This window comes from Corythoichthys intestinalis, chromosome 19 (genome assembly GCF_030265065.1).
Source record: "Corythoichthys intestinalis isolate RoL2023-P3 chromosome 19, ASM3026506v1, whole genome shotgun sequence".
Classification (NCBI taxonomy): domain Eukaryota; kingdom Metazoa; phylum Chordata; class Actinopteri; order Syngnathiformes; family Syngnathidae; genus Corythoichthys; species Corythoichthys intestinalis.
This window is the reverse complement of record NC_080413.1, coordinates 16230680-16256947: the sequence shown is the minus strand read 5'-3', so window position 1 is coordinate 16256947 and position 26268 is coordinate 16230680. Positions and strand designations below refer to the sequence as shown.

The window sequence follows — 26268 nt, the reverse complement described above, 5'->3', positions numbered from 1 at the left end:
AACCCGGGGACTACTTGTGCGGCAGTTTGCTCGACATTCAATTGGGAGGGGCCAGCCCCGCTGCTGGGTAAGCGGCGACTTAACGCGCGAGGCGAGCTCTGTAACGCCAATCTCTGTGCAATCCGTGGCAGGAGGATCACCGATGGGCACCAAATTGAAGCATATAATTGTGACGTACGTTTGAAGTCTCCAAGAGCAATGTGTAAATGCACCATCAGCTCATCAGAGCTCATTCATGTCAAGCGAGCCGGCTGGATCGACATTTAAAAATTACGGGAGAGCCAGATGCACTCCTCAAAACAGCCAGATATGGCTCGCGAGAGACATAGGTTCCCAACCCCCGCCCTAAATCATTAAACATTTGTTCATTACCTACACTCTGATGCCATTTTAATCAGCTTTTCAATTATTAGACTGTGTAAAGCGGGGGGAAAAACGCTACTCAAAAACATCTTTCAGGCTAATGTGTACATTTGTTTACATTACCGCCATGTTACAGACATTCTGACAGCAGTTTTAAGATTGGCATCAGGATTACATTGTTCTAGTTTTCCCCTGGGCCAAATTGTATGGCTGTGTAATGTAGGCCTTCATGCACTCTCTCACACATACAAAACACATAGACACCTCCACTCATGAGAAAGCTTATCTCCACCATCAGCTGGGAAATACTGGGAGTCTGCTGACTTGCTGACTGTATGTGTGCTTGTGTGTGCGCACGGGCGTGTGCGGGACAGCCTTTGTGATACCATACCCTGAGACAGAATGGGCTGTCGAGAGTTTGCCAGGATTAATGGACATTAGCGCATGAGGTCATGAGGAAAGCAGGAAATGCCTGTGAGGATGTGTAATGCCATCTCTGGCCATTGACCGTGTGGCAGCTCTATTATACTATACAGTAAGTGCTGATTAAGTGGGGAAAATAGACAAATCGGATCCTAAAAATAGCACTATGTCTGCCATGTTGATTAAACGATTGTTCCTTTGCAGTCAAGCCACACTTTTGAGATTTACAAAGTACTTCATTTAAGACTGGTCTATTTTAAAAAGAGTTAAAGCAACACTAGGTAACTTTTCAATCTTTATAAAACGCTTTCATAACATTTGACTGACACTAGTTGAATGACACCTTTTTTATATCTTGAGGGGTCCGTATCGCTTTCACCAGCACCTCCCACACAAAAAACTACAAATGTGCTGACTGCTTTGTGGCATACATCACTTTCCCCTTTCCCCATTCATTATAAAGACGCAAGTCGATGCGAATGCTTTCGCGCAAATTCTGCAAAGATGGCAGAGCCACAAAAGAGACAAAAAGTTTTGTCTGAGGAGGAAAAAAAGGGAAGCTACCAGGATATACAGAGTAAAGCCTGAGTTATGCTCCCGCGTTGCGGTGACGGCGCAGCGACTACGGCGTCATTCGACGGTTCTCTGGCCAGGTGACGAACTGCTCTGTAATTCACCGCCAAGCCACTAGAGGGGTGTTGCGTTATGTTTGTATGGTTTTGGGGCATGCTTGTTGACTTCCTCTTGTCTAGTGTAACGGAGAAAAAATAATGCAAGATGGAACGCTTGAATTTGGATCTTCAGTTATCAACATTGAATAAATGTTGATCCTACAAATGTTGAGGCGCAGGCGACGCAGAAGATGGTTTCGAGGCGGTCTGTCCAATTTTTGATGCCGCAGAGAGAGTTCTAGCCTCGGGTGAAAACCAGCTAGTAGTGGCTAGCTTCAAACTGGCGTCGAGCACTGCGTCCAGTGTTTTGTCCGAGGTCTGCAAAGCCCTTCTGCCCGATTTGTTTGATTTATTGTACAACCAGCCAGTGGGAAGCCATAGCAGATTTCTGGCTTCTATGGAACTTCCCAAACTGCGTTGGAAGCCTTGATGTTAATGTTATCATAAAAAGCACCAAGGCACTCTCAATCAGTGATGATGTATTGTGTGTGAAATGTCCGTTATTGAAAATTAAAGATCAAAACAACTCTTTTGACACCAAAGCTGTGCTTTATACTTCATATACTTGAAGTGTGACACGTAAATAAGGCACAGACTCACAGCAAACATAGGTACACAATAAATGATGAAGTGCACCAACCAAAAATACGACATAAAGTGATAAAAAGCCGGCAGTTTTTGGCAGACTAGGTCACTGCTTCGTGTGGCCATTCGATTCCGAACACACACGTCTCGGTGGTTCTTCCATTTTTTAATTCAATCGCTGACCTTGCCATTAGGCAAACTTTATGATGTCTTGCTCTTCGATGAAACTCACGTCAGCTTGGTCCATTTTTGCGTCTAGAAAAATGTTATACAGTCTGAGCGAACCAATCACAGTCCATTTCCGCCACGTCATATGCATTGACGTGACGCTAGGGTTTGAAAAATCAATAGGACCACGTCAGGCTACAGCGCAGGGTCGTAAATCGGGTCTTCCTACCTTCCCAACCGAACTCGTCAGCGCTGACAAGTTCGGGTGGGTTGGGGGGTTTAGCCACACACTTGCGAACCGTCCTATGCTATTGTTTAGCCACAACTGGACTCATTACCTTATTACTATTCATCCTTAACATAGCCGCTGGAAAGAGAAATATTGTTTCATCCATCTGTAGGAAACCGGGAGATTGATTTTTGATTGATTGATAATTTTACGACAATGTGCGGGTGTGCGCTGGTCCTAATGAGAAACGCAGCACTGGTCCTCATGGGAAACGTAGTCTTCCTTAATGCAAAACACTATGACTTTTGTCCACCAGCGTCGCTAAAATCGACTAAAACTGCAAAGTTACCAAGTGTTGACGCAAACTAACCTTTCACTTGGTGTATGTCGCTAATGTATTAGCAAACAAAGCTTAGGGGTAAAAGTTACTCACTTTTGCAGTCTGAAATCACAGTTCTTTAAGATTTGTTTTTAAATAGAATAACTGAATCCAGGATGCAATCTGTCCACTCTAGACACATGGCCATCCCACCCTACTTTAGAGATATAAGTAGGCTGCTGCTTTGCTAAAGTTAGAATGCAATTAGTTCACACTTTAATGAGCTGTGAGAGCAGCAAAGGAAAAGCAGATTTCCCCTGGTGTCTGAAAAACCTGCTTTCCAGCCTCAATAAGACAAAATGAGGTCCTTGCAGAGGGCAGAAAATATCTAAAACAAAGCAAAACATGACAGCAGAAAAATCCCTTTTTGTGAGATTCTCTGAGGAGAAAAACTGGATGCAACCAGGCAATGAAATTGGGTCAGTAAACTCTATTCAGTCGGTGTCTGATATTGTTTTATAAGTTCATTATGTTTTTTGTTTCCCCAAGTGGCAATAACAACATGAAAAGCACATCTGTTCTCGTCTTATTTGAAATGTGTCTCATCCCTGCTAAAGCTCTGTGTTAAATTACTTTCACAAAGCATTTCCAAGTGAAGGAGTTCGTCGGAAAAATGAGTGAGGTATAGCAATCAATCGGGGCCACATATTCCAGTCGAAGAGTTACTGGAAAGCCAACTTGATCAGTTTCCAATTCAGAGGACATCCTTGTAATTTCGCCGAAAATATATATGTACTCCTGTTTAGTTTAACCTCTCCCAACCATGATTACGTCCGTTTCGACAATTCCCAGCATGTGCTTGACAACTTAATAGGCTTTATTTATGTTAAAAGTATCCAACCATACCTATTAGATGAGGTTTCATAGCCTCTTTTTCCAGGTGCCCGCACTTTGTCACTACACTTGCGGCAAGTTTTTTTTTGTGTGTGTAAATCCTCTGAATTTTGACTGACTTTGCAGTTTTTTTGTCATTAATGATGAGGAAGAAAATTCAGGGAGGTCCCATTGTTGGGGTTGGGCGGTGGGGGGGTTGGACATTCATGCACTTGTACTCGTCCCCTGAGGGAGTGGATCTGGAATTCCACCCATTTACCAGAAAAAGGAAAGTGATCCAGATATAAAAGGCTTAGGGTGGAGCTAGAATGGTTGTGCAATACACCTTTGAAGAAAATACCCACTTCTTGAATTAGTTTTACTTTTTCTGAGACTGGCTTTTTGAGCATTTATGACATTAAAATACCTTTTTGGGTGAGGGTAAAAGACAGCTAATTGAGTCAATAGCTCCCAATTTTGTGAGTAAAAAGATGTTTCATATGCTCTCATTTATGTGAGTAAATCAAAGAGTTGAAACAGAAATAACTGATGACGAGACGTCTGAAAATAGCTGACAAAGATGAAACAGATGTTTATCTGAACAGGCAAAGGAAAGCAATGAGTTTTGTTTTCAAAAGTAGAGGCATAAAACATGGACATTGTGTGTTTTTTTATATTATTCTCAAGTCATTGTTTCAATCTGTGAGAAGCGAGTTTTCCACTCATCATTCAAACTGCTCTATTTGGGCAAGATTCAACCATTTGATGCCTTAAAGGAATGTTTATGCGAAACATTTTGAACTAAAAACGACACCAGTGTTGTTTTTGCTGTTTGTTTTACATGTAAACATCACTCCAGGGCTTGGTAACGAATTTTTTTGAAAATGGGTCTCATAGAGAATCATTTTAAACTGAAACTAAAAATGGAGGACATGTTCAGATATGGTAGACTGCAGTTTTGCTGAAACCAGAGACTTAAAACAATTATTAAGGATTAAAAAATTGTGTTTTCATACACCCAGAGTTCCTTTCAATATTGTTTTTAAAAAAAAAAAAATCTCGTTGAAAGATTTTAATTTCCAACTCAAAAATAGTCTTTTTCTCACTTTCCTTACTTTATTGTAATGTGTGACTTCAAAATAATTGAATACAAGGCGAGCACACATGCATGGTAGTCCTATAAAGCAGTGCATTAATATCATATCAGTAAAATAGTTCTCTAGTGGCATTTAGGACGCCTTTACAAAGATGTCGTGTATCACTCAAAGCGCATACAAAAAGGAGCTTATGAGCATGCGACGCGATGCTAACTTCTGTGAGAAAGCTACAAAAGTACCTGATATACACTCATTCAACGACGATTCATTTCACGTTTAAATGAGTGCTAAAAATACGAATAAAAGCCACTGGCCTTTTTTAGGTTGTTTGTAAGAATACACGTTTGCTTAACTGTATCTAAAACGCTGGCCCTAAAGTTGAAACAAAATATATAATTTACCATATTTCCCCATGAGAAATTAACTGGTTTTTATTAGATTAGCAAAGGCAGTTAGCATCTGGCTAACAAACAACATCAACAAGTCTTCATGGCATGCACTAGAAGCAATTGTTTTGCTAATTTCCTGACTAAACAAATACTAAATTGAGCACATTGAAGTTGTTGCCATGTTGTTGTTTTTTTAAAGACTTTGCACTTCAAGAGAAAAGCTCCTTAATAGTAAGGTGTCTTATTGACACCAATCATGTTAATGGACACGAATGCAATTACCGTAGGACAGGTCCGGTGAAGGTGTCTAGAGGACAGGCAGTGTTTGGCGAGAAGCGTTCAAAAACAAAGTACATCGGGGCACATGATTGAACGACGGAATGTCATTGGTGAAGTGGTGATGATGTCATCCAATGACCACCTTCCTTTACACTGTTACCAGTTGTCCAAGAAGTCAAACCCTGTCTTCAGGATGCTGTTACTGCTGTTCAACTGCAAGGTAAAGACATTTTTTTTTGACTGATTGTGATGATGAATGATTATTAAACTGGTTCAGTTTGGATAAGAACAATGAAAAGATAGCAATAATTTAACAAGGTCAGTAAAAAGTTTACCTGTGAAAAAGCAGGACTAGCAGGAGAGGCGTCCTCCTCTTTTTCCTTGTTGCTAGGGACTGTGGGGCTTTTGGCAAGGGGGCTGGGGTTGGGGAAAACCTCGTCCACGGTGTAGCTGACAACCGGGAGGGTGCTCTGCGACCGCTCCCAGCCCGCCACCGATGACGAGACACTGAGAGGAGGGACGGGATTTGGCGAAATGGAAATTGAAGCGGCGGGGGATTTTGCGATAGGCGGCTGTGGCGCCGGCGGCTTGGGCGCTCGTTGCTTGGCCGGCCTGGACGCCACGACAGGATGGGGCTCGAGCTCTGGCTCTTTGGCGGGGAAAGATGTCTCCTGTAGATAGAGCAATTAAAATTAATTTTGTGGACTTGTGTTTTTCAAATCTAGCATAGTTGTGTGATGCAAAAAGAAACAATAATTCAAAACAGTAATACCATTGCACGTGATCAGTGTTGTTAATAATGGTGTTAGAATATAACAGCGTTACTAACAGTGTTATTTTCTTCAGTAGTGAGTAATCTAATTAATTACTTTTCTCATCTTGGCAACGCCGTTACTGTTACAGAAGCGGGAAAGGCGTGTGTTACTATGCGTCACGATGTTGGTTGACTGAGACGAGAAAAGTCTGAAAAAGACGGACTCACAGAGACGAGAGAGCACAGCAGGAGTGGGGAGTAGGCAAGGGAGTGTGACGCCGTTGCAAACGCGATGCTACAATGCTAGATGGCTCCAATACTACTTGACTGTAGCCTATAGCCTACAAACTACGCCGACATGATGCTTCGGTAGATATCACATATATACAGAACTAGATGCAAATGGCAGACATGGCGGCATTAGCAACATGTATAATATAGAACTAGATGCGTTAATAAACAGCCGCCATCTTAAAGCAGTAGACTTCTCTGGAAGGCTCTGTTGTAGAGAACCTTCCTAGCGAACCTAAGTAACTTTTTATCAAAATGCTCCTAAATCGGCAAAACTTAAATCTATCTTTAAATGATGAAACAGTTTTAAAACTTACACATGTCGAAAATAGACAGAAGGGAACTAATGCAATAACGGGAGCAATTTTAACAACTTTAATGGTTGATTCACAACATTAAATGACTTCCACACATAGCAAAGGTTACTATCTAGTTATTGCAATATCCGGAATACCCCTGTCACTAGAGGTGTGCAAAATTTCCGATTCTTAGATTATTCGCGATTCGGCCGTGGAAGATTCGAGAACGATTCACAAACATCCAAATTCCGATTATTGAAATATGCCAAGTAAAGCGGAAGTACAACACACACAGCGCGCCGCGCGGTATTCGGGGCGCAACGAGGAAGAACGCAGCGAGAGTAGCTAAACATCATGCTTCTCATTACCCGGCCCCTCGGGTAATGCCAATGCTCAACTCACGGCTCTAGCTCAACTCATGCCACGAGATAAAAAAACACAACAACATACCTGACTGCTGCCAAAAAGCTGCTACAAAGGACATGATCCACATAAAGTTATGGTAGATCAGTGCGGCCGTTAGTAAACGGCCGCCATCTTAAAGCAGTACACTTCCCTGCAAGGCTGTTGTAGCAAACCTTCCAAGCAAACCTAATTAACTTTTTATCTAAAATACTCCTAAATCGGTAAAATATTGACTTGAATCTATCTTTAAAATAGTTTTAAAACTTTCACATGTCGAAAGTAGACAAAAGGGAAATTATGGAATAACGGGAGCAATTTTAACAACTTTAACAGTTGATTCACAACATTAATTTAATTGAATGTAGTTTAAAGCTGCTGTTACAGAATGGGGACTGGAGTTTTTTTATTTACTGTTATTTTTGTATATTTGTTTACTGCTATATGTTAACTTGATACTGAAATAGTAGTTTGGTTTAGCCTGAGAGGATTTTTGAACAATTTTGGAACTAATGTACAAAACATTTAATTAAAAAATAAATAAATAAAAAAAAAAAGGAGGTGGGGTGCATCAATAATCGTTTTATAATCGAATCGGAGCCTCTGAATCGTAATCGTAATCGAATTGTTAGGTGCCCAAAGATTCCCAGCTTTACCTGTCACTGTGTCTAGTTAAGTTTAGGGTAAAGAATTGGGCTAGGGCCAATTATCCCAAAAACCCTTTAAACTTCACATTGTGAGACCTGTTTTCTTTTTCGAGAAAAAAAAAAAAACATGAAAACTATCCCCAGTTACTTTACCAAGTAACTAATTACTCTTACATTCAGTTAACTGAGTTATTAACGCAATTACTTTTTGGGAGAAGTAATTTGTAACTAATTAATTACTTTTTTAAAAGTAAGATTAACAACACTGCACGTGATAAGTGACTCACCTGGCGCAGGTACGAGGGCAGCGGCTTTTCTCCTTTCTCTAAGGACTTGATTTGACTGGGTGTCAGTGACTGGAAGTCGGCTTGCTCACCCTCCAGCCGCGATCGCTCCGCACTGATCTTCCAGAAAGCAGACTCTTCCTCTGGACGTCTGCTCTCAGTCACCGACACCTTTGTAAGGCACACAATTTGTGTGTTTTTATAAACAGAGGAGATGTAGCTAACAGGAAACATTTTAAACATACAGTACAGTACCTTGGCTCCAGTTGCACTCTTGCCAAACTGATTGGAGTGAGGGGTCTTTGCAGGTTTGGGGTCCCCTTGAGAGATGGACACGCCATGGTCAGAGCTGGGTGTCAAGCTGAATTCCAACTGGCTCTGAAATACAGCAACAAAACTTAAAGATGTGCTCTTATAACAGGCCATCACTAGAAATACACAAAAAATATTCCTATATTTTTTATCCTTGATCATACACTTGCTGATTTCAAACAAGATACTAAATGCTATTTAAGTCATAAATGTAACAAAATTAACAAATATTTAGTTGTAAAGTTCTATTCGAATTTGTATTTAAATAATCAATTTGTTTTCGTTTTGACATACTGTACTGGCCGAAAGTATTGGCACCCATGCAATTCTGTCAGATAATGCTCAATTTCTCCCAGAAAATGATTGCAATTATAAATACATTGGTCGTAATATCTTTATTTTGCTTGCAATGACAAAACACAAAAGAGGATGGAAAAAAAGTTAAATCCTTATCATTTTACACAAAATTCCAAAATTGGGCCAGACAAAAGTATTAGCACCCTTTGAAAAATCATGTGATGCTTCTCCAATTTGTGTAACAGCACCTATTACTTACCCGTGGCACATAGCAGGTGCTGGCAATAACTAAATCCCTCTTGCAGCCATTAAAATGGATTAAAGTTGACTCAACCTCTGTCCTGTGTCCTTGTGTGTACCACATTGAGCATGGAGAGAAGAAAGAAGACCAAAGAACTGTTTAAGGACTGGAGAAGCAAAATTGTGAGGAAGCATGGGCAATCTCAAGGCTAAAAGTCCATCTCCAAAGACCTGAATGTTCCTGTATGTACCGTGCGCAGTGTCATCAATTAGTGTAAAGCCCATGGCACTGTGGCTAACCTCCCTAGATGTGTATGGACAAGAAAATATGACAAGAGATTTCAACGAAAGGTTGTGCAGATGGTGAATAAAGAACCCTGACGAACATCCAAACAAGTGCGTCTGACTGAAAAGGGACTCTATAGTACTATACCCAGGAAGACCCCACTTCTGACCCAGAGACATAAAAAAACCCAGGCTGGAGTTTGGCAAAACTTACCTGAGAAAGCCAAAAACGTTTTGGAAGAATGTTCTCTGGTCACATGAGACAAAAGTAGAGCTTTTTGGGGAAAAGGCATCAACATAGAGTTTACATGGGGGGCAAAAAAAAAGGACCTGGTCCCCAAAGTCAAACACGTTTTAAATTTTTTTTTTTTTTTTAAATTCTCTTTTGTGTTTTTTCATTGCAAGCAAAATAAATGAAGATATTACTACCAAAGCAGTTGTAATTGCAATCATTTTCTGGGAGAAAGTAAGCATTATCTGACAGAATTGCAGGAGTGCCAATACTTTTGGCCAGCACTGGAGCAATACCAAAATGATAACGAACATTTATCCTCATTTCTTGATATTGCAAAGGCTTCTAAAAAAAGACAATGTAGAAAAACTGTATACTTTTGGTTCCTCTCCTTGTTTGAGAACAAAAATTGCATAACATACAAAGTAAAATAAAAATATGCAATGTGTAATTATCATATACAGTCTAACTACACCTATCAAGTTTACCTTGGTTTCCCATGAAAAGGGGGCCGAATGCTCATCTTGCCATGTTATATCCTGAACATAAAAGAGTAAAAAGGATTAGAACGAGTTTTCATTTCAAAGTCTTTAAATGGCTGTTTATCAAAACTGTTAATTAATTTGATAAGTTATCCATACATTGTTTTAGCACTAGTCGGAGGAGTAGTAAAAGCATTTAATTGAGTATTCATACAAAAGCTGTAAAGCTTTTCGATCACGTGATCCGTATTTTCTACTTCATCAAACACGCGTGACGTCATCGGAAAACTGCTCCCAACACAATAACAGCATTACAAAATTGCAAACTCATTAATCTAATGAACTTTTAATAACGACAGAGTGATTTGAAATACATCTTTGGACTAAAAAACGTAGAAAATGATAAACTACAAAGGTGCGCAATCAAATGCTACGTGGCTGGCGTTTAGCAGTAGGCGTTTGGCCTAAAAGCTCGCTGGGTTTACGCACCTCTTCCCCGAAATGGACAATCTTCTGACCGGTCTGGATGAGAAGCTTGGGGTAGCAGACCACCTCCTCTCGGTCCACCCGGTGCATCGCGTATCGAGCTCGGATGTGAGGGTCCATCATCCAGTTGTCGATGGCGTTGTCCTGCTCCTGTGGCGACATTTTCTCCCACGTCGACCCGTGCTTGTGTTTGATTTTCTCACGTTCTTGCATAATCTTTTTGGCCATGGAGTTAATGGATGAGAAGTATTGAAATTTTCTCTCGTCCATGTTGTGGGCTTCGAGCCCCGCGACCGACGCGGCGGCCATCTTGGACGTTTTCCAGCTGATGAGAACGTCACCGAGGGGTTAGTAATGGATGATTCACTTACTTTACGTGAATTTGTTATGTTCAATTGTGAATAATGGTATTTTTGGTAAAAGTAAAAATAAAAAAAGGTGAGAGACATATTTATACTCCACAAAATGTTATTCAGCACAAGAATTTTCCCGTTAGAACAAATTTCATGGCCACAAGCATAAGGGAAAAGGAGACCATTTAGATTAACGAGTGTCATGGAACGCATCATTTGGTCCAGTTTTAGTGACGTGGCCTTCCTCTTAAACCGGAAGAGACTGAAGCACTCGTCTTCACTTGAGATTTCCTGCAATTTACCACATTTCTTAGGGAAAAATCAATTAAAGAGATAATGTAGGTACCAACATTTTTAATGAACTCATGACGACTTCACATTTTCTTATTTGGTCCGTACGTCAATGCAGAGTTTAATTAACTTGTTCTTTTTGGGGAAGATTCAAGAAGCTAACCAGCTAGCTCAACTGACATTTTTGTACAATTTGCACGAAATATCGTAAAGTTTTTACCTCTTTACTTCACTATTGTCAGCGAGTACAACTAAGCTCTGTACGTCTGCTCAGATACATGGAAATAGTACAGTTTTAATTTCATGTCATTTTTTAATCTTATTTGTTGTTGCTCATAAAATTCCACAACAGAATGGTGACAGATGTGCAGTTGGCCATCTTTGCCAATATGCTTGGCGTTTCCCTGTTCCTCCTGGTGGTGCTGTACCACTATGTGGCTGTCAACAATCCCAAGAAGCAGGACTAGAATCCTGGCCGGATCCTGGGCAGAGGAACGCTGTCTCACCAACCAACAGACTTCATGGTACGAAAAGAAATGGGAATTAAAACTAAAACGTAGATGAAACCGAGGCCAAGTTTTACTAGAATGATGGCAAATCCTAAAACAAATCCAAATCAAATCATATCAATGTGTGATCTCCCTGGTGTTTTTTTTTTTTTTTTTTTTAATTAATTGAACCAAATATTGTTTAAAATGGATGACGTTAAATGTATTCATCCTTATGCTGTAGTGCTATATAAAGGAAAACACTCAAATATTTAATAGCATCAATTGCTTTTCTTTCCACAGATGGAAATCATCATTAACACCATCACCAAGGAAACTAAAACATTCCCCCAACATGATTTCCTAAAAATTATGCAGTAGTTTTTTTGTTTTTTTTTAATAAAACATGCAAAAAAAAAAGATTTCTTGTCCTTCATTTTTCATGCAGTTTTTTCTGACGTTTGAAGGCAATTTTGACTAATCTACCAAAACATCTATACATTATACCAATAATAATCTAAATTTACTTTGCGTGAAGCTCAAGACATACTGTCAACAGGCGCATTTAAATTTTCAAACTGTGAAAGATGTGCCTCAGCAGTGGTTCTGATATAGTGTATATTGCAGCCAAAGATGACAATGTATAAATGATGTAAAACCAACAAAAAGGAGGTCACAAAATACTTTTATAGCATAATATTCAACACTTATTGGTCCACAGGGGCTATTGCATGGAAAATGTTTCATCACAGAAGGAGAAAAAAAAAATCACATGAACTTGATCAGCTCATGGGAGGTTCAAGCAAACATTTAAAACTCATTTTCCCAACCATTTTCAGCAGTATTACTCAAAGACAATCTTCTGAACAACAGCCATTGTGTATAAAGGAGCAGCATTAAAGTGAAAATTTCATATAGGCAACATCTTACGGAATGAGGTTCATTAACAAGGTGCTCAACAGTCAACTATATATACATATGTATTGATACCAAGACTTATACATTTGACCAAGCTCATATCACAGTTAGTTGCTTATCTGATCATTTTTTGTGGTTGAGTGTCTCGGGGAGAAAAGCCCATAATTTGAAAAAATCTTATAAGTCAAGGTACCACTGTATTTGTATAAGTGAAAGTATCACAGTCTAGTGTTTGGTAATGAGGTAAAAGCACAAGTATAGTGAAGATACAGAAATGTGATATTAAATGCGTGTTATCTCCGCTCGTTTATACTTATGTAGTGAAGGCACTTAAACAACAACAATTGCAGTACACAGACACATTAACGTGTAACTTCAAACTTGCGTATTCATTACGAAAGACCGAAAGGTCTAATGAAAGCCACTGCACATGAAAAAATGTCAGTTAACATCAACTCTGCAGTAGTCTGTTGAGGAAATGTGCAGTTCCCGTACTAGGCCGCGAGGGGGTCTCATTTCACAACATGGGTTCTGGCGGTGGTTTTGAGGGATTTACATGTCTGCTGCTTGCTTCGCTCATCGTCAGCTGCTGCAAGGCACAGTGAAATAATAACCCTTCACGCTAAAGGCATTTTGAGACAAGTTATACAGAAAAAGTAAAAATCGGTTAAAAACACATCTATGCTACAACTTCAATGTAACTTCCATTGCACTACAGGCCATGATGCATTTAAAATATTTAGCTTATGGACCATAATGTTACCTTGAATTTTTATTATGGGGCGGCTTTTGACGAGACGTGCCGTGGGACCGTCAGATGTCCCAGTCTTTCTAACGCGTACGCCCATGTGCGGCTGTAGCTCGCACCTGCAAGGGCAACACATATCAGTCCACTTTTTCTCTAGGCATATAAAAAGAAATGGCCATGTATCAGATTTGTGGGGAAAAATAATGGTTTAGGTTAGAATTCATAATAACATCACCACAGTAATTTTCAGTGCCATTGACGATGATAGACGTCCCTTCATCTTGTTGTTTTCATTCTTCTGTGAATTTAAATTGGATTGTCACTAGTGGACGTCCAATCCTTTTTAAATACGGAGGGTGGCAGAAGCAGGGTGTGTCCTCCATGGATGTAACGGCTAGTCTTATTTCTAGGGGTGCACGATAGCCATTTTTTGAAACCGATATCGATAACTTCCTGCTCCTCAAAGCCAATATCGATAAACGATAATAAATATATAATTTTTTAAATATATAACCTGAGTTTTTGAACACCTGGAGGTTTAAAAAAAACAAAACAAAAAAAACAACTAGTGGGGGATTCAACATAGATTTGCCTTTGATCTCACCAGATTTTTCATAATGACATGAACAAAACAGTGCGTTTCACTTCTGCGCTGCCCGACAGCCAGCTAAGAATGAATGCACTTCCATAAACCACAAGGCTTTTCCTTTTCTTGCTTTTATGGGACGACACTCGTCTTAATATTGTGAAAGTACAACAGAAAAATACACATTTTCAATACTCTATATACAACAAACTGCACAATACCCTTATATACACAACTATTATATGTATAACATAGCACACTAGCTGGAGCTACTAAAGCATTGGCTGGCTTCTATAACACAACAACCTATGAAGTTCTGTACATATGACCCTTCACCAAAGAAGTAAACATATGTTGCACATCCATATGTTATAATAAACATAAAATACTTAAGACATATATTTCCGAGGCGGAAACGTAGCAGAAAGCATTCACGATTGTCAATGCTACCGCTAGACACCACAATGTGTTAGTGAATGAACCAAACTACTGTAACAAAAAATAGATGCATCAAACTATTCTGACCGGCAGGTGGCAGCAATGCCCCGCAAATGGTCAACTGATTTTCCATACTAGTGTGTAAACTGTAAAGCCAGCACAGTACATAATATACTTCCTATTAATGTTATTGGATTTGTCGGGATGACGTCATAATTCCTATTATCGGACAGATAATTATCGGACCAGTAATTATCGTGCACCAGTACTTATTTTAGTACAGTATATTTGAATGACCTGCCTGAAACTAAGTTTCTTTTAGCCAAGGATTGCATTTTGGTCAACATTTTAGAAGTATCCATTAATTTTAGACCGTAGTGAGTATTGTTAGTCGGATTGGCTGCATCCTGAAATGTATAGTGAAGCGAAAAGTTTTACTAGTACTTTCTGTCGCTTTTTAATTACTGTTTGTTCAGTCATTGTGCTGTTGATGTCAATTATTAAACCAGCTGGGCTGTGCAGTTTGTACTCAGAATAATTCATAGAATTTTTTTCCCCTAAAGTTCATTCATTCATTCATTTTCCATGCCGCTTTTTCCTCACGAGGGTCGCGGAGGTGCTGGAGCCTATCCCAGCTAACTCGGGGCAGTAGGCAGGGGACACCGTGAACTGGTTGCCAGCCAATTGCAGGGCACAAGGAGACATTCACGCGCACACTCATACCTACGGACAATTTAGAGTGTTCAATCAGCCTACCATGCATGTTTTTGGGATGTGGGAGGAAACCGGAGTTCCCGGAGGAAACCCACGCAGGCACGGGGAGAACATGCAAACTCCACACAGGAAGGCCGAAGCCCGGGATTGAACCCTTGATCTTAGAACTGTGAGGCAGACGTGCTAACCACTCAGCCACCGTGCGGCCTCCTAAAGTTCAATTGTGTCCTATTAAATCATGTTATTAAAAACAAATGCAAAAAGATTTTGAAGTATTTTACTTACACATTCTAAAGGTCACAGGTCAAATGAAGTTAACTAATAAAGGTTACAGTAATCTTACGCTCATCTTGAAATCTCACGCTGAAAACCCATATCCCAAATTATTTTTTATGAGTAGTGTAATAGTGACAATAAAAGTTTTGTACTCACTTGCTAAATTTGACCGAGGCCAGGATGTGCTCAGGCCCGCTGTCTTTAGTAGTCTGCGACAGATGGAGACAACATTGAGAACTCCATCCAACGCCAAATAATTTACAAATAAAAACGAGTAGTCTGGAGGCTGACCCCGGTAATGGTGCGATGGCCGACGTTTCGGTTTCCTCTTCCACTTCGACCGGCACGTGCGGGTAAAGCTGGTTTGGACCTGGCTGCCGCCACACTTGCCTTTATGTCTGCACAGCCCAGGCCTGCTGAGCACATGTGTAAAGTCAAAAAAACAAGTCAAGATGTTTCAAAAAATTATTTTATTGAAGAGCAGCACAAGTAACATTAAAGACATTTGCCTGTGACAATTAGCACCACACTGAGGCTAAGAAAAGGCACACAACTCTACAGTATACTGTTAAAAATGAATTCTTCAGAACAAGTGCTTGCCTTATTATTACATCACTGCATTATAATTTGATCAAGGACATCCATACTGTTTTCAATTGTAGGCCACATAAAGAAAAATGAAAAAGGGAACACCTCAACTTTGCTCTTCAACATAATGACGTATTTGCAAATAATCCAGTACCAAAAAAAATAAAAATAAATAAAAGTGGCGCCTGTCAAACAAAATATGACAAATTCCAAACACAAATTAACACATATGCAACTAGATACCAAGCCACAACATTGAACAGGACAGTTAACAAAGTTTCTCTGCATTGATGGTGCAATATAAATAACTGGGTCAAAACCCTCCTTTGTCTATAAACCAAAATCTAGTTTGCAAAATAAATGAATAAATAAGACAACACAAGAGGCCACAAAACTCAAAGACACAATGTTAAGCATGTCAATAAAACAAAATTAAAAACATAAATAATAAAAGGAAGTCATTTGCAGTATATTGTAAGATTTTTTGTGACAAATAAATAGAAAGTGCGACAATTATGACTTCTATCGCCGTCATTGGCAGCGCATGACTTAAAATGTCGTGCTCACCCTGCGCTGTTATACCCTAGTCTTTCCTGTCATCCTTGTTGGACATCTGTCACCATCAGTAGCACTGAGTTACTCAATGGGAAGGTTCAGAATTTTTTACATTAGGCGTAATCTTTGAGTTAGCGGGGGTTTAATTAGTCTGTGGAGTTGATTTCAACAAATTCTGTGCAGTTACTTAGTTATTAGTTTCAGGGCTCTGGAGTGGCTAAGTTAGCACGAGTCAATGAGACCGTCCTAGCATGCCAATAAACAACATATGCACGCAAGAAAATCACAGATGACCCATGCAATCAAGTGTTGGCTATGTTTGCCATTGCATGTCAATAACTGCAGTATGAACAGCAACATTTTTATTCCAGCTACATAGTAACAGGCAGCAGAGCGGAGTGACATTTTTTCCACCGGTATGCATATGTCGTAGCCAGCGGCAAGTATCCACAGTTTGTATTGTTTCTCGTTCTTCATGGGGAATTTGTGGAAACTATTATTTGCCCATTTCTTCTGTTTTCACAGCCTCTAAATGTAATCAGATTTCCAACCTCCGACCATGATTAATATCATTGGAACGCCACTCGAACTGAGGAGCCATAGTCGCGAAGTCAGAAAAAAAGTAACCCAACTTCACGAGTTGCTTCAATCAGACGTCACTCGACAAAATGTGCTGCCCGTCGAAAAGCAGGCTGTCGATAGTAAAACTAAAGAAGGCAGTTTACAGTGTGGTCTATTTACCTTTGCTGTCATTTTTTTCTCCACTATTTGATCGCTCATGAGAAGCCATGTTTGCTGCAGGTCAACATGTCTTTTGATGGCCAAAATAAAAAACGCTTGGAACGCTGTGAGGTCACAACTGGTACCATCTGAGTGGGATAAGTCCGACTTCCTACCTTCCTCGAATGCAGCATGAGCACGAGTGACAGAAGCACTCCTCTCTATTGAGGTCACGTTACACATGTAAAAAAAAAAAAAAAAAGTCCCGCAGTAATAGATGAATTACGGAAGTTTGGTGTGACATTGTTTTGGCATCTTGAATTTGACTATGTTAGATCTGTTAATATCGTTTTTTATTGGGATGCTAGGAAGAGACCATTGACTCACGCTAGCTTAGCCACTCCGGAGCTCTAAAATTAATAAATAAATAACAAACTGTACGGAATTTCTTGAAATCAACTCCACAGACTAATTTAATCTCCGCTAACTCGAAGATTAAGCCTGATGTCAAAAATTCTGAACTTCTGCCTAAATTATACCGTTTTGGAATCTATGCTTCATTCATTCATTAAAGGTTGTATTGTATCTGCATTGCCATGTAGTATTGGTCCTTAGGTAGCTGCAAGTTGATAACAAATCTACAAATATGGTGTTTAGCACCAATGAAGTCAGGAACATATAGAATATAAACATACAAGTAAAAGTTGATTAAAAATCCAAGTAATTTAGTCCTTCATCTCCCTCACGAAGGAGTTGTTGGCGGGTGGCAGAAGGTGCCGGCCATGCTTGGAAAGCAGCCCTGGCTGAGGCCGGGACAACGCCTGCAGGGAGGGCAGGAATGCGGGCAGGTTCGGGGGCGGAAGGGTGTACACACCTGCCATGCTCGAGGAGACCGCCACTGCTGCGCACACAGACGACGAAGAGGAAGAGGAGGAACGGGGAGGTGAGGGAGGGGGAAAGTTGTGTATGGGTGCGTGGCTGTTGCCGGGGGGACGCAGGACGGCACGGTGGTGATGGTGAGCAGGCGGGCGTTTCTTCTCTGCAGTTTTGGAGTCTACAGAGACAGACACACACCTGACAAACATGCAGGACCTGAGGGTGGGAGGGTCATGCTGAAGAGGCATGCATCTGGCATTTGGCTAAGCAACTCCCCGGAAATGCAGACCAATCAATCACACTGATGAAAAGGAACCTTGGAATAAAGTCAGATACAACATAAGCTATGTACTAACTAAAACATTAATGCTTTTTGTTCTTGACTTCAGATTTTATGTGTCAAACATTTAAGGAGATTTTTGCCCTGTGACCATCCTTAGCTACACCCTCTTATACTCCAAGGTAGGCAAAGCTTCTATGCAATTCCGTTATGATTATTTTACCATTTTACCCTAAACATTCATGACCTTTTTAATACAAAGGAACCTGACCAAAACTAAATATTTACCCATTATTGCTTTCTGAGACAGAAGAAAACAATATTTTATACTTTCCTGACCACTGTACAACTAAGCAGGGGTTCTTAACATTTTTTTGCTGTACAAAGTAAAGTAAAACTGCAGCTCACCTCGCAATGGCCCAGCAGATTTGTTGCCTCCGCCTCGACCGCCCCCGTTGTTCTGCGAATGCGCCCGCGAGCACCCAAAGGTAAAGCTGGGTGAGTTGGACATCTTAGGTGAGGGTGTTAGGCTGCTGCTGCTCTGGCTATTGCAGCGCATCCGGCTGAAGGCTCCCTCGGGTGGCGTGCCGCTCAGACCACTGCAGTGTCATCACCCAAACATACAGAATTTAAAAGTTAAGAATGAGTGGATAATTCCGAACAAGTGCGCAAACTTACGTGAGGAAGGTCTTGGGTGGTGACGCTTTGCCACTCTGTGCCCTGGCCGGCGGTTGGGTATTGAGGTGTGCACTCAGGGCCTTGGTGCTGCGGACATGCTTGAGAACCCACGCTCGCAAGTTGCCCAGGCAGCTGTGCTCAGACAGAATCAGGCGTGGCCACGGGTTGCACTCGGCCATGTCCAGTGCTGAGACAGCCACGGCACGCCCCACCTATTGGGGCCACAGAGAGTTGTAAGCTTGGATCACACTCAGGATCCTCTCCAAGCACAAGCGTTTCACACTAGCGGCAACCCATTCACTGTGGATGTGGGTGGGGTCTTCTCGGCAAAAGTGAGCGGTGACTGCCGTTTTGGACAAAGTGGCAAAAAACTTGTACTATTTTCACAGCGTTGCCGCGCTGACGTCAACAACGCATCCAATAGCAGAGGAGCAGGCATATTAATATCTGCTATCAGGATTTTTTGGTGGACGGATACAAACAAATGACACCCAAGGAAACCTTGATAAATGTGCTTTTTTTTTTTTTTAAGTTGCGCAAGCTCTGGGACACTTGAAAAATGGCTCCTCCGCCTCTCCTTGCTAAGATAAATGATATCTCTATGTGCATCTGTGTGGAAATGTAGTTGACGAATAACAAAAGGCGTATTCACATCTGCCCTGCCCTGTTCTTTTCACACTGTGCTGCCGCTAATGTGATGTGACTCATCTGACTGTACCTGTTCGAAGATTTCTGGTGTGTATTTGAGCGGGAACGTCGGCATGAGTGGGGGCGTCGCCCGCCCGTTGTCGTGGCACGCCGCTGGAATGGGGTTCAAAGCCTTTCCGGTATTGTAGTTACACTCTAATGTGTAGCTAACAAAACAGCCGAGACATTTCATTAAAAAAAATTGAATAATTATGTGACATCATCCATATGCTTCACCTGTGCAGGATTCCGATGGCTTTGTGAATGGCGACCCGTCCGCTGCCTTCCTTTGACTGACCGTCGCGCTTGTCCCGCGCGTACATATTCTTCTCTGAGAAGTTGCAACCCATGAAGTCAAAGTGTTGCGAGTTGATGGCGATCAGCCTCGGGTACAGCATGTTCTCCACCTGTGAGCACAGGAAGAAGCACAACGCTTCATTTTATGCTAAGCTACCGCCTATCCCATATGTATTTTCCTCATAATTTTTTTTTGTAAAATGGTAAGATAATTTTCAGTTAAACGTTCTAAATTTTGGAATAACATTTTTTCACCAAACAAAATTCTAACATTCTTCATTTTATAATTTCAATATAAAAAATTGATTCCTTCTCAATATGTCATGTTAAAATTCTGTAATTTTTCTAACATACCTGCTGGCTCTCATTAGGTAGATTGTTTCCGTACATGAAGCAGCCCCTCTTGGAGGCGTGGCCGTGCAAGTCCACATAGTAGGCAACGCCTCCCTCCTTTGTTGGAATGGATTCTTGCTCTTCTTCTTTTGCCTGTGGTAGTGTTAATGTTCTGTCTTGCAGAAGCTGAGGTGGCCCATCTGGCGGTGGAACAGTAGCTACGGGAATTTCGGAGGGGCTGGACGAGCTACTGATGCCGTCCTTCGCCGTCCAGCCATTTTCTTCTGTTACCATGACGTCCTTTGCCATGTTGCGCTGATTTAGGCTCACTTCAAGAGGGGTGAGAGCAGGATTTTCATGCTTATCTGCTGATTCGGTGTGAGGATGAGGGACTTGGACGTCAGGAGACTGGGCTTGGGTGAGGGGCACGCTGCGTTGCTCATTCTTTTGCGTTGTGCGGTTGTGCAAGTGGTGATATTGAAGCAGTGCTTTGGCGGCGTAGATTGAGGGGTGCAACTCAGGGCTGGGATTCAGGTACTGCCTGTTCAGGTTCACGCCTCTAGAGTCAGTCCTGTACATTGAACACGGTCAGTAAGCCAATGATTAAAGCACGTTTTTATTTCATCACAACTAGAATATTTAGCAGGATATTGATGGACTGTATACTCTTATTATGGTCACATGCACAATTAATTCCACAACAATATTTACAATGCTGGATTTTTTTAATACCAAAATAATAGGGTTTGCAATGTATCCCCTCAAAAATTATTTTTTTTCTTTGAAAACGTCCCCCCCCCCCCCCCCCCCCACATAAAACTGACAATGATGGTGTCTTTACATACAATTTTCATTTGTTTTGTGTATACACTCACAACTCAGAACACTGAGTTCAATGATGCTCTTCCCCTTATTGAAAGGAATGGCAATATCTAAGATTGTGTAGGTGTACCTTAAGAAGTGTCCTTTTACAAACAAAGGTGTGTAGTTGTTCTAACCTGTAATGGCCTCGGACGACGCCATCCGGGTTCAACATGGGTATAAGCTTGAAGACAAACATGTTTCTGAGCATGTGAGCTCGGGGGTCGTCTTCCCGCAGGATGAAGTCGAGGAAGCCATTGAAAACAAAAGAGGACGGGGTCTCTCCGGGGTGCACGCGGCTGCTCAGGAAGAACACCTACAAACGTGTAAAGGAAGATCAGATGTAATGTTGAAATGCTTTCCATAAGGGGCCACATCCAGAAAAATGGGTGTTTGTACTTTTTTGTTATCAAAGCGATGAGGTCGAGGCATGTCCACGTCGGGAAAGAGGTGCGGCAGACGATGCTCACGATCTTCCCGTATGCCGCTGCAGTTGGTCACAGTGAGAAGGTCCACACGGTTACCATCCAGAGAGCGGCACAGCAGCTCACGCCTGTAGTACACCGCGCTTGGGGCGCTGATACACATTGGGAACATTTGTCCTCAAAACATTTCATACATTGTACAAACTTTTATGTATCCTATTTCATTTGCTAGAGTTACATAGACTAAATTATAACCTTGTTTTTCAAATATATAAAATATTACGCAATCCACTTTGATTATTTCAGTCAATCCTACCTGGCGGGTCCATTCTCAGCAGCTTCAAGGTGACTCTCATCCAAGCGTTGCAGCATCTCCTGGCACTCGACGTACGAGAAAGGGAAGCAAAAGGCAAAGAAGGTAGTGGCTCCTCGGATATCCAGCAGATGATGAGTGAAGGACAGGAGAAACTGGTTGTGTACAATCTGGAAAACCAGATTAGCAGAAGCTGTGTCATCATTATTATTGACAATAACACTGTTATTAATTGATAGGTGTGTTTGGTACATCAGTGATGGGTCTGTCTCGGATCCTCTCCCATTTGTTCTTTCCGGGTAAAGTCCTCACGAGAGGCGCCATGCCTTGATTGTAGAGCTTCCTCTGGTTGTTCATGTTCATCACATTGATCTTTAACAGTTTTCCTGGTGCTGTACCATGCACGCTGAAGTAGAACCATGACCTAAAACACACCGCATTTTGTTACAAAAATATTCCACCATTCTTATGAAAATATAATTAATTTTTAAGCCACTTTCTGGAAACAGCATTTTTTAAAAATTCTTGTAATATTGTAAATGTAGTCACCTGTTTCCATTCTCATACTCCGTACCAGCACAGTCTGGCTGTGTCCACACGTTGAACTCGTAGTCAGGGACGTTGGATGCAGCACCCCCGGCAGGAGTGCTTTCATTATAGGTGTTAGGTGCGCACCTCACCTTCTCCACACGGGCCAAGTTACCCGAGTCGAACTTGGAGCTGAACACAATGTTGCCAAAGCGAGCCTCCATAACCGGGAGAGGAGCTTCCTCTTAATATGCTTTCAGACACACCACAATACCAGATGAACCCTAAAATGAAAAGTTATTTGCAGAGGTGGGTAGTACTGCATTACATTTACTCCATTACATTTACTTGAGTAACTTTTTTTGAGTAATTTTACCAAGCCAGACTTTTTACACGTACTTGAGTAGATATGTGAAGAAATGCTAGTCTTACGCCTCTACTTTGGGCTACACTAGTCATTAAATTTTTCCTGTTCATTCTACATATTAGATTTTCCTTTTTTATTTTTTATTTGCCAGAGACTCCAACAGTGGCTCAACCAGTTTCACCAATGAGACGTCGCAATTATAATCACATGCCTCCATGATACCAATCAGACTCAAGCTTGCTGTTCTATTGCCTGTTCAATCACGTGGCGTATTTAAGGCACCGTAAAAAAGGAAGTATTTGACAGAGCGCCGCCATCAACATAACTCGAAAGCGCGCATTTCAATCTCCCAGTTTTTATTTGGCACTCATTGACCACGGAAAAACGGATATATGATTCTTTTAGTTTCATAATAGGAAATGTTTTCTCCACTAGAGGACACTCGTGCTCTTTGGACAAATCATGCTTAATTTCTGTAGATTTTCTCTCTCACCGGAATTCAATTTTTTGTTGTTGTTGTATATCTTTGGATTAATGTGTTTATGTAATATGTTAGAGTACAGTATAATAATAAGTTCCTATGGATAACTGTGCAGCGGAGAAAAAAAACGCATTGTTTAACAAACAAAAAAAACAAAAAAAATCAAACACCTTAAGTAGATATTCACGTTGTTACTCATTACTTGAGTATTTTTTTCACCAAATACTTTTTACATGTACTTGAATACATTTTTTTTCGAAGACCATTTTTACATGAGTAATATTATTTTGAAGTAACGCTACTCTTACTTGGGTAACCTTTGCTTTCTAATCAAATTAGTTTAGTGAACTCACAGCTTCCCTGTTTAAATTTTTTAGTTATATTTAAAATATTACATAAAGTAGGATTTTTCTTACTTATTTCGAAATTACATAAACGAGAAGGGAGTCACATGTTTTGGGAAAATAATAAATATTATGGTTAAACATTGACTTGTCACTTGAAATGGTGGGCGTAACAATATAAACAGATAACAGCGACAACCTGAGGTTGGCGGACAAACTACAACTCTAAATAAACGATACATTTACTCAAAAACAAAACCCGATTTCAGAACACTTTCACATAAATCCATAAAAATGTGACGACTGTAAATTTTTTCTGACTAACCAGCTCATGTTCATCCGGTAGGACAGAACAATGGCTCAGGTTTGGTCCCACCGCCGCCACTTCGACGAACAGCTGACCCATAAAACAGCACGCTCAGACATCGAGGATTTAACTGTCACATCCGTTTGATTTCCATCCAGTTTGAGGAATAAATATTTCCATGGATACTCTGATCCCGATGAATGGTCCGAACTCAGCCACAGAGGACAAGTTAGCCACCAAGCTAACCTTAGTTGCTAGGAGGAAAGACGGTCACTTGGAGCAAAATTCACGGCGTGGACATTCTTCCTCGATATTAACGCTTCCTCCACGCACGATTAAATATCAAGAATATTGATTATGACGTCGATCAATATCCTTATGTTTTGATGTCAAGTCGCCGTCTCCCCCTTTTTTTTCTTTCCTTTTTTTAAAAACTCTCCGGTTGGTCGCAACGCTTGAAGCGTTCAAGGAACTTTCGGAAATATAAAACTCCAGGACGCTGCTGTATTATTTACTTGTATTTAAAATCTGATTTGAAATGAATAAAATCAAGACTTTGTTCTCATTATCCTATTTAGAATTGTTATGTGCTCCAAATGACCAAGGATTATTATTATTTTTTTTTCCCCGCTTCTATTCTGGAATCAAATTCCAGTACCTTTATCCGCATATAACATCTTTTTTTGGACTAAATGTTCATTCAAGCTATTTCCCGTTTCTGACAGTTTGACTAGTAAATCATCCAATATTTGATGTTGATTTGACGACATTGTGAATAATCTGCCTGTGCCCTACTGTTATGTTAACCATACAAACTATGAAGGATTTAATCGTGACTTTAATTTGGGGAGTCTTAATATTGAGTCATGAATTTGTAAGAAACCTTCTCCCCAAGGTGGACGCCTCACCTTTTTAATCGTGGGAAGTGTTTCATGTTCGGGTCCAAAGTCAACTAACCCAATTTAAAGTCGACTGCTCACCTTTTTAATCGTGGGAAGTTTTTCATGTTCATGTCCAAAGTCAACTAAGTTGAGAGTAGGACAAAAGTGTCTTCTGACGCGGCCAAGTTTTGTGACGTCGACGAGCCAAATTCTAAAGTAGACGCGAAACACGTTGCGCTGTGAGGAAATTGGTTACCAAGGTAACAGAGCAACGCTGTTCTGTGACGTCACTGTACCGCTCAGTTTCTTGCTCGTTCTTAAGTAGCCAAACGGAATGACTTATTGATGAAGTTTACATGTTGTCCCTTACCTGACTGTTTCCTGTTTAATTCTGGTTCGTTCCCCACGATCTTCCATCCAAATAACGTTTATTTCCGTCTAGTAAAATTGACTAAAAGTGGTGGCTATCTCAACGATGGATATATTCGTCAACGACAGCCCATCACGTTTTTTTTATTTTCATTTTATTTATTCATGTATTTATTTTTGGCATGTTTGAAAGAAAATGAGAATGGACATCGTGGCATAGAACTATTCAGGTGGCTGAATCACTACTTGGTAATTAAAATATACGATACATTTTTTTGACAACAAAAGATGAATGAATAAATGAACAAATGCTTTATTTTGTAAATATGCCAAAAGAAAGAAAATAAAAATAATAAAACAAACAAAAAAGCAATTAAAAAAGAATGACAAAACCAATTAGACACTTAACAACAGCAATATTCAAGACAATAATAATAATAACAACAGAATTTATACTGTTAACAAAAAAGGTTTATGTTATTGTTAGACTGGCCCTCAATCACAGTAAAACATTTTCAAATTGCCATGCTTATCCACTCTTTGAGCTAAAAAAATTAATCAATTTTACATTGAAATCGCAAATTTAGACTTGGCAATTTTGAAATTGCCAAGACTGATTTATTTCATGTGTGAATGACTGACCCAGGATGTGTTGTGCTAATGAATCTGTTCATTTATTCTCCCTTTAACAGAGAATACAGTATTTAGGTTTGTCATTCTAATATCACATACAGTGGGGAGAACAAGTATTTGATACACTGCCAACGGGTTTTCCCATTGGCAGTGTATCAAATACTTGTTCTCCCCACTGTACTGTTAAAATAATTCAAAACTATATCTAAATATATCGTTACTGTGACTGGATTCAATTTATCCCATTATGAATTTTATGCCATAAAGCTCAGCTTTAAGTCTCAGATAAATATATGCAGTATCTCTATAATTTATATAGAATAAACAGTTGTAAAAATATTTTACACACAGTATAACTTCATTAACATATTTAGATATGTGTGGAACCAAATTTAAAAACTTGAGTGTCCATGCATTATCAGGCATAGCCAGAAGTACGTAGGTAGTAAAGCGTTACATTTACTCTTAGATTTACCTGACTAACTTTTTGAGTTGTACTTTTTACTTTTGCTTGAGTAGATTTGTG

At 40.3% G+C, this 26268-nt stretch overlaps 3 protein-coding genes across 8 annotated transcripts; 1 reads left to right on the top strand and 2 right to left on the bottom strand.

Annotated features, from left to right (window-relative positions):
- Positions 1-4120: 4120 nt before the first annotated feature.
- c19h1orf198 (chromosome 19 C1orf198 homolog) lies at positions 4121-10917 on the bottom strand. The gene is made up of 6 exons (XM_057823264.1): positions 10411-10917; positions 9928-9978; positions 8329-8451; positions 8077-8244; positions 5732-6067; positions 4121-5609 (listed from the first exon to the last, which is right to left on the bottom strand). Exons 1-6 carry the CDS (start codon positions 10714-10716, stop codon positions 5553-5555), a joined length of 1041 nt encoding a protein of 346 aa, XP_057679247.1. The 5' UTR covers positions 10717-10917; the 3' UTR covers positions 4121-5552.
- A 487-nt stretch (positions 10918-11404) lies between these two features.
- ost4 (oligosaccharyltransferase complex subunit 4 (non-catalytic)) lies at positions 11405-11936 on the top strand. The gene is made up of 2 exons (XM_057823265.1): positions 11405-11575; positions 11843-11936. Exon 1 carries the CDS (start codon positions 11405-11407, stop codon positions 11516-11518), a length of 114 nt encoding a protein of 37 aa, XP_057679248.1. The 3' UTR covers positions 11519-11575; positions 11843-11936.
- A 257-nt stretch (positions 11937-12193) lies between these two features.
- agbl5 (AGBL carboxypeptidase 5) lies at positions 12194-24982 on the bottom strand. Of its 6 annotated transcripts, none has more exons than XM_057823259.1 (16): positions 24840-24982; positions 22382-22644; positions 22085-22256; positions 21836-22002; positions 21494-21671; positions 21232-21410; positions 20255-20804; positions 19841-20010; positions 19635-19770; positions 18917-19128; positions 18647-18837; positions 17957-18136; positions 15511-15635; positions 15376-15428; positions 13221-13324; positions 12194-13046 (listed from the first exon to the last, which is right to left on the bottom strand). In XM_057823259.1, the coding sequence occupies exons 2-16, from the start codon at positions 22582-22584 to the stop codon at positions 12970-12972; spliced, it is 2697 nt and encodes an 898-aa protein (XP_057679242.1). In that variant the 5' UTR covers positions 22585-22644; positions 24840-24982; the 3' UTR covers positions 12194-12969. The 6 variants fall into 6 exon arrangements, with proteins under 6 accessions (XP_057679242.1, XP_057679241.1, XP_057679243.1 ...); XM_057823258.1 differs by lacking the exon at positions 24840-24982 and adding an exon at positions 23878-24333; XM_057823260.1 differs by lacking the exon at positions 24840-24982 and adding an exon at positions 23878-24333 and having other exon boundaries at positions 15511-15632.
- Positions 24983-26268: the final 1286 nt, after the last annotated feature.